At 39.1% G+C, this 18,119-nt stretch overlaps 1 protein-coding gene across 1 annotated transcript in view; it reads right to left on the bottom strand.

The window, feature by feature from the left end:
• Nucleotides 1-809: 809 nt before the first annotated feature.
• LOC116822439 (solute carrier family 22 member 15-like) overlaps nt 810-18,119 on the bottom strand; it is a 61,758-nt gene continuing 44,448 nt past the window's right edge. The window contains 4 exon segments of the mRNA XM_075072592.1: nt 810-2,764; nt 4,090-4,248; nt 4,955-5,027; nt 16,414-16,522. Coding sequence (XP_074928693.1) covers nt 2,738-2,764; nt 4,090-4,248; nt 4,955-5,027; nt 16,414-16,522 — 368 coding nt within the window. The 3' untranslated portion in view covers nt 810-2,737.

Raw genomic sequence — 18,119 nt, 5'->3', positions numbered from 1 at the left:
TGGGGCAGGAGCACAGGAGCTAGTGGGGTGACAATATTGAACCAGAGCTGAATGGTAGTGGGGATGCAGGGACACCTGGGGATGGGGGGGGAGTGAGGGTGACCGTGTAGGGGTGCAGGGATGCATTGGAACAGGGGAAGCTATACCTGACTGAATGAGGAGTGGGGATACAGAGATACATGGGGATTAGGGCAAATATGCCTGACTGAATGAGAGAGGCTAGGGGTCAGCCAGGGTCTGCTTGAGGGAGGCTCCTCAACACCCTAACACTCCCTCCCCTCACCATAAAACCTGTTCCATACTTCTCCCACCCACATTCAACAACCCTCCAGGTTCACTCCCAGGCTCCTTCCCAGCAATTACTTCCCTGTCCTCCAGCTCCTTCATTACCCCGAGTTCCTGAAGCCTTTTGCACTCCTTCTAAGGGGTGTGGGGAACACATTTCTGTATTGTAGTTTAAATAAATTATTACTCAAAGTTTCTATATTAATATGCCTAATAAGGAATCTGTCAAAAAATATTTCCTGAATCTTTTTTGTGGTCTGTATTATTACAGAGATACTTGCTGATAGGTATTTTCAAATAAATTACCAAAATAATTGAAAATGTCAGGATTACATTGTGTTAATTTTGATGATAAAATAAGCAGGATTTTGCAGAATTTTAAAATATTGTTCACAGAATTTCTCTTTTTTTTTGGCACAGAATTCCCCAGGAAAAGACTTTCACAAACTGTCACATTTACAAAAATCTTAGTAAGTGCTGAGCAGGATACATTCCAAAATTTAAAAAAAACTAGGAGATATAAGCACATTTTAAATACAACTTATTTTTATTACCTGTTTTCTACAAGAACTGGAATAAAAGGATGTGGAAAAGTCATTATTGAGGCTGATACATTAAACATCTAGCAGAAAGGGGACATGAGTCATTCACCATACAATGATATATTTTTGGAGAACCAATCTCAATGTGTTACTTCCGATTCTAAGAAAAACGACATGTTTTAAGATTCAATTTTTATTACCAAAAAATAAGAATCAGAGCTTTTCATAATAAAAAGTTCTAAATTGATAGAAACATGAGCTCCTCTTTACCATTTCCTTGATGATGTAATTATCCTTTGAAGAGGTATCCTCAGTTGTTGTGATTATGAACATTAAAGGAGGGTAACAGACTACCAGAAAGTATTCAGGAACACTTTCACCAACTGAGCTCTAAAGCCCATAAAAATGGAATATAAGGCAACTAAATATATATAAGAAAATAAGAACTGTGTGTTTTGTGTTACTTTGAACTTTGGCACAGGACTTAAATGCACATATATAGATGTTTTATGCAATCTAAAGTCATAACTTTCTCTGCAAACTGTATTTTGTGATTTTAAATAATTGTATGCAATTTAAGGATTCAGTCATGCCATTTATAACATACAGATGGACTGTTGTGCCCCTGCAGACTTCACTGGGGTTCCACAGGGGCTGAGCAGTCTGCCCACGTGTTATAACTTGCAGACTCATAATTTAAATACAAAATTTTTGTCAAAATGCAATGGCTTTTCCTTAAGCTTTTCCTACCAGATGTATTTAATAAAAAGACTAAAGTCCAAATGATAGGAAATATCCTTATAAGAGTGTGACAAATTTACATGTAAAAGAGACATTAATTTTATATTTATAATTCTTTAAATTTAATTACAATACTGTTTTGGCAAACCAATCATAACAACTATGATATCCCTACTCAAAAATAAATATCAATTACTAAATGAAATCTACTGAAATTATGTTTCTATTGCAGATATTTCCAATTCTAATTGAATATAACATTTTTGATTATATATCATATTAGATACATTTTTTATAATTTTCTTCTAGTTCTGTAATTATAGCTAGGACTTAGCTACTGGTTAACTGCATCTTTTGAATTAATATTTCACTAAATGTTCAGTACTAATTTACTCCCTCTTTTAAATGTACCTCTTGTCTGCAAAGACCTCAGATCATTCTTTCTAATGTTGCAATTTTTCATGTTAAATTTCTCGCTGTTCAACTGGGTCTTATTAAAAAAAAACCTACTGTATCCGGCATTAAAGTTAATTTACTTCTCTTTGAAAATTCCTGATCAATTTGATTGAGTTTCTCACATTATTAATGTTACTGTTAAGGCAATAATCTATACAAATCTTGGGTCTTTTTGAATGATGAGGTATGCAGTAATTTAAAGCAAATGAAAAAAGAAAAAAATCTGTTGAGTCCACTAGCATGCACAGGATATAATTATTTCTAACAATTACAAAATACCTGAACAAAGTAGGCTGCTCTGCAACCTTTTTAAAAGGAAATATCTTTTAAAAAACACTTATTACATACTACTTCAATTTCATCATTATATTTCAATTCACAGCTAGCAGTTACATCTTACAAAATAAAATAATGGAATATTACATGTTTTTTTATTAAAAAACTGTATCTTCTGTGTCCAGAGTGTGGTTAATTAAGTCATTAAATTAACGCAAGGATTTGCCATCTCTCTTTCCACAAATTTTGGCAAACTTTTTCCATTTTCTCAGTTGTGCTCCACATAAAAATAAACTGTTCAACATACTGGAAGTGGCATTATACTTTATGCCCCTTGACATTTCCATTCTGGATTCTCAGTGGCTCCACACCTTCACTATGAAAGCACTTTACCAAAAGACGCTTGATTTTTCACCAGAAAGATGTTTTTTGAAATTTTAAGTGTTTTCTTCTAATTGGTTTACCTGTTAAACAGATGAAATATAAATTATTAAAACAATTTTAAGTATCTTATTTTTGCTGATGTTCACAGATTAATGTCAAAGAGGGAAATCAGCATACATTCAGTTGATCAAAATTAAAAAATGAAGTGAAATTAAAAAAACAAACTGCACAAATATGAGTATAAGAGACTGTGTTTCAATTTCTTTTCATTTCAACTGAATTCAGTACTACCAAATATTAAACTATATTAAGTTTATATGGACTTTTAATTTCTTAAAACTCATTAATTCTTTAGTACAATAATTAACATAAATAACAAAACTCATTAATTTGTTAGTGTGTTAAGGACACTTAGTATTCTTTTGTTTCCATGCTACCTGTGTTGACTTCATAGGATAACCTTTGTTGTTGTCATTAGAAATCCTACCATTCATATTCATCTGAGTAAGAATACATATGCAAAATCTTTGAATGTGTTACACATTCTATATCATGAGATAATTAAGTTTTGATTCTTCACAGTAAAGTTTGTGTCATCATACAAGACTGGAGGGGGAAAAACTGTAGTTTCTACAGTATAACAGTGATAGACGATGCTTGCTGCATCCTTTGAAGAGACTTTATGCAAATTCCAGCAATTTGCATGAAGTCACTTCAGTGTTAATTGTAATAATAGATTTCAGCTAAAAACTAAAGCTACAGTATATCTTTTCAAATTGTCCTGGTTGTATTTTTGAAACTACCATTGTTGACCATTAATCAGACAAAACTAAGTTACTTTTCAGTTTCAAAAGTTTTATTAGGCATTCATCTACTAGAGGAAAGTGTTCCAAATGCTTCTAACAATGGAGGAGAAATAAATAAGCGATTAAACACTCTCCTCAAATATCATACACTGTTTTTTAAAATGTTATATTCTAGTAAGGGACTTGACATAAATAGAAAGGGTACAATGCAATACATAAGAGTGACTTAATTGCCTTATTGCAGAAGTACAAGTTAAGTTATCTACATATCACCTGTGACCATTTCAGGTTGCTTTTTAAAATTATGTTCAACAATAACAAAAATGCACTGTGGCTTATGTGCTGTATCATATGCACAGGTGAAAATGAGTGCAAGAAAATTTATTTTAAAGCTTTCTTCTTTGACATATAAACAATTGTAAAACTCTATTTAGCAAATACAGAGCAAGGATCTTATGAATAAAGAAAAAACAGAAATTTAAGATTAACATCCAAGTTGAATAACTTAGAAATGTGTCCTACAGTGTGACTTGTGTAAGATGCATGCAAATTGCTTTAATAAAAAAACTAGATTAAAAAAAAAAGTTTTTTTACTCTGCCTTTTTGTTTTTAAGCATTTGGTATACAGGACCCTGAAGGTCTTCAATGCTCTCTGCAATTGGCTTATTAAGAGTTTCCGGAAGAAGAAGAGTCAAGAGTCCTGCTGATACTCCACTGATTCCAAACACCATGAATGGTACAGATGGGTTAAGAGTTTTCTGAAATTAAAAATCAGTGATAAAAACCCAAAATTAATTCATGATCCAGGATATTTCTAAAAATATTGCAGCATTATTTGTTTATGTTTCATATATATATATTTCAATTAATTATACACAAAAACAAGTTATATCAAAAGGTCTGTTCTTCACAGCATTCATGTATGTAATATCTATTAACAACAATGGTAATCATTTAGATATACATTATGAAAAGAATGGATCAAAAACTCACTATACAAGTAATTATTCATATCAAAATCTCCATTATGAATGTTTGCAAGCCAAAGAGCATTCAGGTACTAACTAGGTATCAATACAAAATTTGTTTACAAAGACAGCAGTAGCAGATAAATACTAGGTAACTCACTTAATGTTAAAGAAAAAATGTTAATTTGCTTCTTTCTCAAAGGAATGAAGTTTTATAAAAAGATATTCTATTTTGCAAATACAAAAAAACTCCCAAAAGACTCAACAACCGAAACACCCTTTCTCATTAGTTAAGTCTCGAATTTGACTATATCAATATCATTAAATAGAGCTTAAATATACATTTTGCAGAGGTATATATAAGTATCCCTTGAAAAAGATCTACCTGCCATGTTCAGAATCATGAAAGCAATTCTGAGATTATTCCAATAAACTAGAAGTCTTGTAGGGAAAAAATATCAGTAATTAACACGAATAAAATAAAACCTTAACTTACCATGGATGGCACAAATGGAGCCAAAACACCACCAAATCTGCAAGTCATTGAACAGACACCCAAGCCAGCATTTCTGTTCCACAGGTGGAAAAAAAAGGATATGTAATTTCAAAATGTGATATGATTAGAACGAGCCCTTAACAAGCAATTCTATTCTCAGGTATACCTCTACCCTGATATAACGCAATCCGATAAAACACGAATTCGGATATAACGCAGTAAAATAGCACTTCAGGGGGGCAGGGCTGTGCACTCTGGCAGATCAAAGCAAGTTCAATATAACGCGGTTTCACCTATAACGCAGTAATATTTTTTTGGCTCCTGAGGACAGTATTATATTGGGGTAGAGGTGTCTCATCTAAGCTTTATTGTTTTTTCAACTGAAATTTTTACTTTTTTAAAATGTCAATCCATGACTCGGGAAAGCCTGACAATGTTTGTTTGTTTGGGTTTTTTTCGGGGGAGGGGGGCGAATTAGTCTATTAATGTAATTAATAGAAGTCCAGCAGGTAAGTCAACCTGTCTTACAGAAAAAATTACTATAACCAGCCAATGAAGAAAATATCCCATCTATCTCCCAAGGATATCCATGCCAAACCCCCATCCTCTGATGCAATCCAGTACTTCCCCAAAAGTCTGAATGAACAGATAGGATTATGGTTAATAAACAAAGTATAGAAAGCCCATGCCAAAGCAAACCATGGATAAAAAAGGCAAGTGTGTTGTGAAATACAAACCCTGCTCCTCCACTGTTGACATAGACATTTTATGACACCTTATAGACCATTGTGAAAACAAGTCTTCAGATGCCATCTCAGACAGTCTAAGGGCCTGATTCTGCGATCAGTGTAATTCCAGAGTAACTACACTGTAGTCAACAGAATTACACTTGTGTAAAACCAGTGTGAAATCAGAATCAGGCTCTAAATGTTGTTCTAATTAGAGGTCATCTAAAATTCACCCGCCAAGTTTATTGCTTTGGTTCTACTATATCGTTTATACATTAGGATTGGGGGAAGCACCATATACAGCTTCTCACACTCAAAAGTGGTGGCAAGCTTATTATATTCAATTTATCTATCATATAGGTAGAATTTAGTGGCAGGTAACTGAAAGCCAGAAGAACATTTAACATTCCAGTTCAGTGGATAGAAAAATTCATCAAGCCAAAAGGAAATCTACTCCCCACACTCTTAAAATTGATGATTTGCAAATGCTTGAGTTTCATATACAAACAAGAAATAAGTATTGATAATATACAGTTGTCTATGTGGTTCCATTAGGGTGAAAGACAATCCTTCCAAAGGATTTAAAAAAATGTTAATACATTAACTTTTATTGGTCTAACATCTATTGGTGAAAGAGATAGGCTTTCAAGCTTACACAGAGCTCTTCTTCAGTTCTGCGGGAAAGCTCTGTGTAAGCTTGAAAGCCTATATTTTTTACCAAAAGATGTTGGTTCAATAAAAGATATTAACTCCCCTACCTTGTCTCTCTAATAACCTGGGACCAAAACAGCTACAACACTCCAACAAATAGATTAACTGGAATTAACAGAGATTGCTCCATTGCCTAAATATTCAAATAAATTGGTGTTCAATATTCTAGGAGGTTCACATACAACCCTGGAGTGAATATTTATATCTTAACAATAAATTCTAATGATTTATTCCACCCATCTGAGAGTCTACAGTACATTACTATTGATGAGGCTGAGATCTCACTACAAACATTCTGTTCACAGTATGTATTCTTAAAGGGTAAGGTGCTAAAACATATTCTAAATAACCAGAGTACTCATTTTCTGAAAACTCTATACCCTATATTTTATTAGGCTATGAAGAATCACTGACTGATAAGTTTATGAAGAGTAAAAGATCAACAGAAAATGATTTCTTATCAGCAAACACCACAAAGAGCACAGGGGTGTTCCTGAATGATTTTGTCCTGTTACGGTAGTACCAATACCCTTACTACAACTAATGTATGTAGGTTAGCTTCCCCAGAGTTGAGTGAGGGTTTGGGAAGAAAACTGGGAGATGAATAAACTGGTTCATATGAACTTTAAACAATTTTGGGCAAGAGGCCTGAGAGCAATCCTGCCCTTAGAAAATCATGTATAGGGAGGACCTGACATAAGGGCCTCAATCTCCCATACCCTTCAAGCTGATGTAATCGCTCCAAAAAAGTCAGTTTTCACTGACAGGTGATATAGCGAACAGGTTGCCAAGGACTCAAAGTAGAGGACCCATCAACCTCAATAATGCTATACTGAGGTCCCAAAAGGAAGGAGACTACTGAACTAGAGGAAAACCATTAATAAAAGCCTTTCAGGAATCTAGCCACTGGAGGGTGAGAAAATACAGTGAAGACAACACTGGAGACGAGGGTGATATACAAATACTGCTGTTTTATGGATCCTTGTGGAATTAATGCAAAGATTGTTTTAGAGCTAGTAAATAGTCCAAAACAGTGTTGAGAAGGGAGCCAGCTGGTCCTGAGATGTCCGAATAGAAAAACCTTTTCCGCTTCAGATTTCTAAGTCAGTCCAGATAAGATTTTCCTGCTTGGGAGCAGAATGTTCTTTACTTTAGCTCAATAAGTTGTTTCAGTGGATATAAGCCAGTCACATCTAGGCTGTCAGACATAATTATGACGGGTTTGGATGTAGAATGACCAGTATTCTGCAAGACTATGGCAGACAGAGCAAAGAAGGTGACTGGGGCTGCACAGAGAGGCTGGTGAGGAAGGCTGCCATCTTACAATAACCTGCTGTGGTCACCTTCCTCAGATCAGCTCACGAACCAACTATGGGTAGACGTGGATCACTTGTCTCTAAATGCATGGCTATCTCTGGCAAGCACTTGACGAACACCCTCAGTGCTATAGAAAGACCAGAGGACAGGACCCTGCACTAGTAGTGAAACGTTCCCATCGGGAGTCTGAGATACATTCTGTGAGCTGGATGTTGAGACATCAAAGGTACAGAGTAGGACTTCAAACCTCTTTCTTCTTTTGAATGAGAAAATAATGAGGAATAAAAATCAGAATCTCATGAGAGAGGCTCCTGACAAAGGACAGGGAAGGTGGGTAGGCATGGTGATAGAGAGATATTAGAACATATACAGTATCGATTGCTAACAAATCTCACGGTATTCCCAGTCCAGGTGTCAAAAAAAAGGCAGTTCCCAAAAGTGATGAGGGGGTAGCAAGGTAGTGATCTTCAAAAAGTTCTGCTAGGCTCTCAACAGTGGTGTAGAAACTGCTGTTCAGAGGACTATGTCAAGTGTGCCGTAACTGAGGAAGAGATATCTATGTTGCAATCTCTTTTTTCCTCAGTGGCTCTGATGCCTTCTGTGGATTAAAATGATGTCCCTGTCCCCCATACTATCTGAATGAAGTTTTAGGTCTATCCAAGGAGAAAGCAAACCAGAGTACACAAGCCCAGTGAGAATGCAAAAGTAGCTATAAAGTCCTTTAATGAATGAAGGGCTTTATCAGTTTTTGACCTGAAGAAATTGTGGCCCTTAAATAGAAGACCTGCTACGGTGGTTTGGACCTCAGTAGGTATTCCTGATGACTGGAGCCAGAAGGATCTTTGCATCACCTCAGATAGCTCCCCTCAACCACCACCCCGCCAGCTCTCAGCTCTCTGCCACAGCCGGGTGGCTACCCACAGGCTCCCAGATCCCTGCTCAGAGCCTGGCAGTTGCACTGGAGCCCAGGAACCACCCAGACTCTAGGCATGGAGCTCATAGTGGTAATTACTGCAGGGGTTGTAAGTCGACCTACGTTTCTAGTGTAGACATGCCCTAGTCTCCTCAGGAACACTGCTACCAAAGACATGTTTTGTGAAAACTTGAGGAGCTGCCAACAGGCTAAAAGGCAGCACAGTGGATTGGTAATGTGAGTGTTTCACTGTGAACCTGAGCAACTTCTGTAACCTTAAAATATTGCTAGATGAAAGTAAGTGTATCTTAAATCAAGGGAAGCATACCAGTCCCCATGTCTGGATGGGACAGGCACTGATGTAGACAATCTCCTCCTATCTCTGCACCTATAATCCCCACTTTTTTTTCTCTGCAAGTCCTGCTGAGGAGCAGGGCCAGAGTAATGGTGGGTCTGCTGCATGGGCAGGGAGGCTCCCCCCTTTGCCCCCAGTGACTGGAGACCCGAACACACCCACTCCCAGAGAAGCCACGAGGCATGCCCCCATGCCTGCAGCCCTGAACACCCCGCTTGCCTTCCCGTGGCTGGAGGAGCCCAGGGACAGCCAGAGCCCCCCCAAGCCACACCATGCCTCCCCTCCTGAGACCCCAAGCCATGCAGCAGGAAAAACTTACATCTCTTCTAAAGAACCTGAGCTTTTTATATGCGCCATGCAGCTTCCAGGGCAGCTGAGGAGACAGTATGTGTTATTTAGCTTCCTGGGTTCATCAGTAATCTCCCTGGAGTTCAGTGATAAGAGAAAGCAAACAGATCTCACAAACCCCACAACTGGCATCCAGCAGCCACAGCTGTGCCAGGGAAGGCTTAGCCTGCACTGGCCTGTTATACTCACTGTCTATGGTCTGCTGTGGGTAGAAGTGCTTCCTGGAAGGTGCTGGAATATATGATCACAGCGTCTTTAAGGCTGCCCTCAAATCCTTCAAACCACAGAGCTTAGAGACTGCTTGCTCTGAAAAGAGCAAGACCCCTTCAAAGGGCTGGTGTTGTAAAGTTTGTTGGACCTCCTGTGGAAGCCCTGGGGATTGCAACCAGGAGCTCCTCCATATGGCCACTGAAGAAGCCAGGGACCTGGTTGTCACGTCCATTGCATGCAGTGCATCTTGCAATGAAGCTCTTCACCACAGATTTACCCTCGTCCACTAATGAGAAGAACTCCTGCCAGCTTCTTCTAGGAGGTCTCTAAACTTGGGCATAGTCTCACAGACATTAAAATCATATCAGCCCAAGAGAACATGCTGGTTGGCAATTCTAAACTGCAGCCCCACTGGAGAATAAAGTTTCCTACCGAAGAGATCTAATTTTTTGCATCTTGATTTGGGGGTCAAGCTTTGATGCCCCCCTGTCATTCCCTTTCATTGGCCACTGATACCACCAGTGAGCCTGGAGGTGGGGGAGACGAGAAAAGGAGAAACTCAAATCCCTGTGCTGGCTCATGACATTTGACGTGGCCCTTTTGAGGTAGGGGAAAGAGACGAAGGTCTGCCAGAGCGTCTTAATGGAGTCCATAACTGACTGTTGAGAGGCAAGGCCACTCTGGAAGTACTTTCTGTGGCCAAAATATGTTGTGGGCATAAGGATTCTTTCACTTACTACACCTGGATGCCCAGGCTCAATATCACCCTCTTTAAAAACATCTGGGGGACACAAAATGACTCCTGAGGAGACTACCTCATTGAGAGGATCAAGAATAGCCCAACGCAGTTTGGGACTGCTCTTCCTCGATGACTTCTCCAACATGGTCCACCTGAGCCAGCTCTTGGTGCCCAATACTGGGTTTTTTGCCAGGCTCAGGAACTGGTATTTTCTGTTGAATAGGTGCTGTGTCTCTCTCCGAGGCCACTGAATATGAATGCCTTGAATATGGTCTGGAAACCAGGAAGGGGGATGCCACAGATTCCAAAAAGGCCACTGGACAGGTTTAGGATCCCAGTGACCTCCTGGCCACTGTGACAGACCCAGACCAGTGGGGTACAGGAGTCTGGTAGAGGGCAAATATACTGGTCACCGGATGAGTAGTTTTCTGTTCCCTGAGTGACCAGAGCAGGGGCTACACTAGGGTAATCAGGAACCTGCTAGAACCAGTTAAGGTAGACAGGCTGATTAGATCACCTGCAGCCAATCAAGGCAGGCTAATCAGGGCACCTGGGTTTAAAAAGGAGCTCACTCCAGTCAGGCGAGGGGGAGCCAGAGGAGAGGAAGTGTGTGTGAGGAGCTGAGAGCAAGAGGCACAAGGAGCTGAGAGTGAGAGGGCGTGCTGCTGGAGGACTAAAGAGTACAAGCATTATCAGACACCAGGAGGAAGGTCCTGTGGTGAGGATAAAGAAGGTGTTGTGAGGAAGCCATAGGGAAGTAGCCCAGGGAGTTATAGCTGTCATGCAGCTGTTACAAGAGACACTATAGACAGCTGCAATCCACAGGGCCCTGGGCTGGAACCCGGAGTAGAGGGCGGGCCTGGGTTTCCCCCAAACCTCCCAACTCCTGATCAGACACAGGAGAAGTTGATCCAGACTGGGGGAAGATCACTGAAGTGAGCAAATCTGCCAAAAAGAGCAGGACCCACCAAGGTAGAGGAGGAACTTTATCACACCACCCACTCGATAGTGCTCCAGCTGAAGGATCCCTGGCAGGGTAAGTAGTGCCTCAGTGGGGAGTAGTGAGAGCAGCTGTGATGTTAGGAAATGTAGGATTCAACCTCCAATTCAGAGCAGGACAACTCTCCTTCCGTTGACTGATGGTGCCAGTGACTGGTGCTGAGTTGGAAAAGGAAGCAATGTAGCAAGTGTTACAGGCTTCCCCTTTGAGGGAACTGAAGGATGAGCCATATGAGGCAGTCAGGGCTGACCTGGCACAGAGTCCTGCAGTGATATTGTTGCAGCTCCCAGGTCTGCCAGTACTGAGAGCACAGACTCCTACACCGTTGGCAATATCAGTATTGAAAAGCTCAAGAGACCTCTGGCAGCAACAAATGTCTCCAGTGCAATTGGCACCATGACAGTGTCAGTACAGTGCGGTGCTGTAGATGTGGAAGGTGCTCCCTTAGGCTCCAGACTCAACAGTACCTGCCTCGGTCCTGGGGTCAATGATCCCTGTTTCAGCATTACCGAGAAGAGATGTGCTTGGACTTTGGCAGCACTCTACTCTTAACTGCACTTCTAGCAGATTTCAGTCCCAGAGATTTACTCTCAGCGGTCTATTTGGAGGCCTTATGCCTCTTCTTAGTCCATGGGAATGGTGAGCAGTGGCTGGACTCAGACAAGCAGGAGATGCATTCTTCACTGAAGCCAAAGCACTCAGTTCCAAGTCCAACTGACCTGGCTCTGACGGAGGTCTCAAGCCTGCCTCCATAAGTAAAAACTTTAGTCTGTTTTCATGGCCCTTTTTTGTGTGAGGCTTAAAATCTGCAAATCTGGCAGCGATGCCAAACACTTCAAGTAGCCTAGGTCTGGGATGCTCTCAGGCGGTGGCTTACTGCAGGAAACACGGGGCTTGAAGTCCAGTGACTGAGGCATCCTTCTGTACTGGGTATTGGAGGAAATCATCAAGTGTGGTAACATTTAATCTAACTACACTAATAATTAACTAATAACTTTAATAATACTACAAAACCATTTACAATAAAATCTAGAGAGAACCCTTGCAAAGGCAAGTCCGGGTGGTAAGAAGAAACTCAAGGGGCTTGAAGTCAGCTGGGCCCTTTACATTTCTGTAACTGAGTCGCAGAGAAGCACACAGACACTGCAAGGGTTCACAGGTGGTAAGAAGGATCTAACTGACAACTGGCCCTGCCTCCATACGTTATGACCTGGGAGTGGGGAGGTGGAGAAAAATCTAGGGTTGGGGTGTGGCTGCAACAGACATTACTGGCCAAAAGAATCATCTCACATGTGCCTGGGGTGTTTGTGCACCCAACAGTAGAATCGATATGAACAATCATTTGAAGAAGAAATAAGTGTTCTTAGTGGGTACTGTAGCTTTGTGTTGATTCTAGTAAACTATATTCCTGGATTGAGTCATTTTCTGCCATTGTTTCTATTACAGGATTAGTCTCTGGACCACCAGGCAATGCACATCTGTTTTTTTGGTTGTTGGTTTTTTTTCCCCCCTATATTTTCTGGATGTTAGGAGGCATATTAAATGTCTATGGTACTAAATAGGTGTTAACTGAAATTAAAACCTGCATGTATTTTACTAGTAATAAAATTGAAGAAATGGATTATACTATGATATCTCTGGTTTCCTCTGTGTTTTTAAATTTTTGCTGTTGAACAAAATATTTAACAACATACAGCATAGTTACACTTCAAGATAAAATGAGGAAAGGAATACTGAAGATGTCTGCAAAACTTCATAATACCAGGAGGTGGTGCTGAAGTTTTGTTTTCAAATTAACCATCTGGCACAAAAATTGAAGTACTAGTGTGACATTTTTCTTGCATAAAATAATGAAAATATTTGAAACTGATTAAAATATCAAGAATATATAAACAGACATAATCACTAACCTGTAAGTGAAAACATTTTTAGTATGGGACCTGCGATGCAATAATGTACTGTTTTATAAAACAATCAAATTTCAAGAATGAAAATAGTTTAGAAAAATGGTACTCTTCCTTGCTCCACCCCTGCTCTCTACCTCTCCAAACATAACGTTTGGCTATTTTTGTTCCAGAAATAAGTGTACAGATTCTCCAGGGGGACAGTGCTGCATCTGATTAATACCCCCCCACTCCCATCACAAATGACTTATTTCAATTACAATTGAGTATTGGTATAATTCTCGGTAGAGCTGCTGCATATCTGGCAATAGCAGCAATATGACTTATGAAATAAAGTGTTTAAACCATGTGATCATTGTGAAACAATCAAAAACCAAGAAATTAAAAAACTTATCACTCCAGGCTTAACGCACACAATTCAGACTCAGGGAGAATGATAAGTACAGGGCGACGATGCAAACATTAAAAATACACAACATTTTTGTAACAAAACCCAAATTCAACTAGTTTTTAGGTGAGTTAGTTATAAATCCAAAACTTGGCCCAGGTTTTCAAACACAAGGATTTGTTTCATGTAAAGCTCCTCCCATGGTCTGTGACAGAAATTGCAAAATCCTGAAGAGTCAGAGGGTGCAGATCTCCTTCAGCTGTGATATCTTATAAGCTTAGAATTACTATGAACCTTTAGTGCTAAGTGCAGTTCAAGGTGTTGGTCACCATTTGTAAAAGCTCTGACTATCCACGCTCTCCTGACCTCTACAGCTAATGAAGTTGTCAAACTGATTTTTACTATTTGAACTCTAAACATTATTGTCTGGTGTTTGGTCCAACCTCTTCCAACCCCTCTCGCTCACATTCCTTCCACTAAATCCTCACTCTCCTTGTCTGCTTCTCCTTCCTTCCCCATTTCACTTTGCATCCCAACCCCCTTTCTTACTATTTACTCACCTCCTACTGCTATTTCTCCCTACCCTCTAATAAAGAAATGAATAAAAGGAAAAAGAACAGGAATTAACAAGCAGTGTGCCTACCATATTTCTGATGACTCTGCTTATACATGGTTGCCCCTCACCTCTTTTCTCCTTACTTATCATTTTATTGTCCTTTCTGACTGTAAGCTTTCTGGAGAAGGCTTCCTTTGTGTTTGTTTACATATCTTCCTTTGTGTTTGTTTACACAGCAGCAAGCACAATAGGACCCAAATTCTGACCAGCATTTTTGGGGCACTACTCCCATATAAATGATAATATTTTGGCAGCAGAGAGGGAGAACAGGAAGGGTATTGTGTACTTCACTTCTGTAACTTGGCTGTTAACTTACTTCTGATAACAGGTGTGATAGCTTTTGTCAACCTATTGTGAATTATTTAAATATGGTTGGTATTTCAATTCACTTGTTTGCATATTATACATCTGTTAAACAATGTGTGGTTGCTAAGACTCTATATAAATTATTTGTTAAAAATATTTAATTAAATAACAAGAAGGTATAAACAAGTAATTGTTTTTCAAAAGACATCATGTAATTACTACATAGGGGACTTTAATTATACAGCAGTGTTGTAAGAACTCAGCTTTTTATTGCATGTGCCATATTGAAGAATTAAGCTAAAATGTTCTTCCATCATGTTAATTATGGTGTTTTGTATAAGAGCAAGACAAAGGAGAAGTCATGGAGTAGAAATTTGTTTTTATGAATAAGAATTTTACTAGTAAAATTAGTGATGGAAATAACAAAAATATACCTAGGGTTAGTTACATTTAATTAGGGAAGGATTTTTGTTGTTCACATTTTTAAAGTGGATTTAGTTTTTGTGAAAGTTGCCAGTTCGAAAGCTATGGGGAATGAAGTCCTCAACCCGTCAAATGGTGTAGAACATGTGTCTGACATAAAAAGTATATTTAAATAATAAATTTTACTATCAGTCACTTTGATAAGTATGAAATCATGTTATTTTACTAAAAAATTAACAAACAGAAATTATAATAACCCAGCCACTAGTCAATCCCTTTTCTGTGAAAATTGTTTACATTTACATACGTGCTTTATCAACTGTTTCAGACTTTTTAGCCTAACTAAAAGAAGGCTGAGGGGAGATATGATTGTTCTCTATAAATACATCAGACAGAGCAATACCAGGGAGGGGGAGGAGTTATTTAAGTTCAGTGCCAATGCTGACAAGAACAAATAGATATAAACTGACCATCAGTTAGTTTAGGCTTGAAATTAGACTTCCATCAGAGAAGTGAAATTCTAGAAGAGCCTTCCAAGGGGAGTAGTTGGAGCAAAAAATCTAACTGCCTTCAAGAATGAGCTTGATAAGTTTATGGAGGGTATAGTACAGTGAAACTGCTACAGTAGCATGTAGCTGATCTGTGACTACTAGTAGAAAATATCTCCAACAGCCAGTAATGGGACCCTACTTGGAGACGGTTCAGTGTTACTACAGAGAATTCTTTCCTAGCTATCTGGCTGCTGGGTTTTGCCCACATGCTCATGGTCTAACTAATCACTATATTTGAGGTCAGGAAAAAATTGCACCACCAGGTTAGATTGGCAGACATCCTGGGTTTTTTGCCTTCGACTGCAGCACAGGGCATGGGTCACTTGCAGGTTTAAACTCATCTTAATGGTGGGTTCTCTGTAACTGAAGTTTTTAAATCATGATTTGAGGACTTCAGTAACTCAGCCAGAGCTTATGGGTCTATTACAGGAGTGGGTGGGGCGAGATTCTGTGATTTGCAGGAGGTCAGACTAGAAAAGGGGTTCTCAAACTTCATTGCACCGCAACCCCCTTCTGACAACAAAAATTACTACACAACCCCAGGATGGGGGAGTGAAGCCTGAGCCTGCCTCAGCCCCACCATCCCAGGTGTGGAAGCCAAAGCCAAACCGCACTGCCCCAGGCAGGAGGGGGGGCAAAGCCTAAGCCCAAGGGCTTCAGCCTCAGGCAGTGCGGTTCAGCTTCAGCCCCAGGCCCCGGCAAGTCTAAGCCAGCCCTGGTGACCTCATTAAAATGGAGTCTCAACTCACTTTGGGGTCCAATCCCACAGTTTGAGAACTACTGGACTAGATGATCATGATGGTCCCGTCTGGCCTTAAAGTCTATGAATCTAAATATTTTTATTTGAGCCAAGGTTAACGATTAATGCAGTAATACAAATTTAAAGAAATCATTAGCCAGAAGCTATATTTCCTATGCCAAAAATGATTCAGATCTAAATTTTCAATTACCTCACTACTGTTGGGTAGAGTTCAGAAGTATAAATATACACTATGTTGAAGGCAGCACTGACAGTCAATTTTCCACACAAAGCTAACAGACTTGGACTGAAGAAAAAACCTTTGGAAGAGAGAAAATAAATAAATGTGAATATAAAGAAATATGTACACTTCTCTGGGTTTTTTTGTACTAAGTTGAAAACATGGCCTTTTTCAAGCGACTTAAACACAAGTATAGCATTTACTCTTTGCTACTAAAGTTTGTTCTTCCAGTGTAAAAGCTATCTATCCTATCACTTACCAAATATCCTCCTGAACTGGGATAGGAAGGAATTAAAGACCTCTTTTCTGTAGAAAAAAAAATTCCTCACAGTTCATTAATTAAGTGTAGACCTTTTAAAAACAATTATTTTAAACCACTTGTAAATGGGTTTTGCATAGTAATATTTTTTATAAATGTATTGTCTGACCTTGTGCATTCCCTGTGGGATCACAAACTGATGCTCCAGGTCATGTACTCAAATTTATGATGCTACTTCATCACATATACAGGACGTCATCACACTGACATCTTTCTGATAACTAAAATCCTTGCCTCCAGAGAAAACACATTCTGTTTTGTGACTAAGATGTACATTTCTGACCAAGAAGTCTCTACCAATGCTTTTTGGGAAACCCAAGGTTACTAGCAATAATAATGACATGAGAGAGGGAGAGAAAAAAAAAGAAAAGGTGGGATTTTTTTAAGGTAAAGATAAAATAAAAACACGAATGTATTATGAACAGGGCAGGCTCCAGGCACCAGCCCAGCAAGCAGCTGCTTGGGGCGGCCAATGGAGAGGGGTGGCACGTCTGGGTCTTCGGCGGCAATTTGGTGGCAGTTCCCTCACTCCCTCTCGGAGCGAAGGACCAGCCCCCAAATTGCTGCCAAAGACTGAAGCAGCAACTGTAGCTCATGATCGTGGCGCTTTTTTTTTTTTTTTTTGCTGCTTGGGGCTGCAAAAACCCTGGAGCCGGCCCTGATTATGAAATATAAAATCATGGACTATGTGACTGAATTCATAAGCCTATTCAATCTAAAGGCATACATGGTCTAAAAGTTTGAAATTCTGTAAGTAAAAACAAGAACATTGTAATTGATACCCTAGCCTACTAACTAGATAGGCTTACTACTCCCTTGTATTTTTCCTTAGATAATGACACACTTTTACCAACTTATTTGCCTTTCACTAAACACATACTCAATTGATGCTATATTGACTGGAGAAGAGTGCAGATCTTTTAAAATATGAAAGAATCCAGTTTAACTCTCCTGTTAATATGATTTTACTTCCACCATTTTGATGAAACAAACTGTGACACAAACTCATTTGTAAAAAGATGTTTTGGGTAGAAATCTGGATCTTCAATTTTACTTGTGTGAAAGTAGAATTAATTATATTGTAAAAATAAGAATGGATTAAAGAAATGTTGTATGTACCTTTAAGCAGAAATAAGAAATGTTGAAATACAGGTGCCAGAAAAGAAACATTACGCATAAACAAGGGTGCTAATGGCAAAACATTAACAGAAGATCGGTAATAGTTAAGTAAGGAAATAAGATATGCATGGCTAGCCCAGGTAAACTTATCAGATTCTGCTTCCTTTGTTATCTTGCTAAATGCTCCCCCTTTTATCTGTATAAATAAGATAGTTTGTGTCTTGTATGGTGCTCACAT

Source organism: Chelonoidis abingdonii, chromosome 15 (assembly GCF_003597395.2).
Source record: "Chelonoidis abingdonii isolate Lonesome George chromosome 15, CheloAbing_2.0, whole genome shotgun sequence".
In the NCBI taxonomy this organism is placed as follows: Eukaryota; Metazoa; Chordata; order Testudines; family Testudinidae; genus Chelonoidis; species Chelonoidis abingdonii.
The sequence above is the reverse complement of the archived record's forward strand: the minus strand, read 5'-3'. Positions and strand labels throughout refer to the sequence as shown.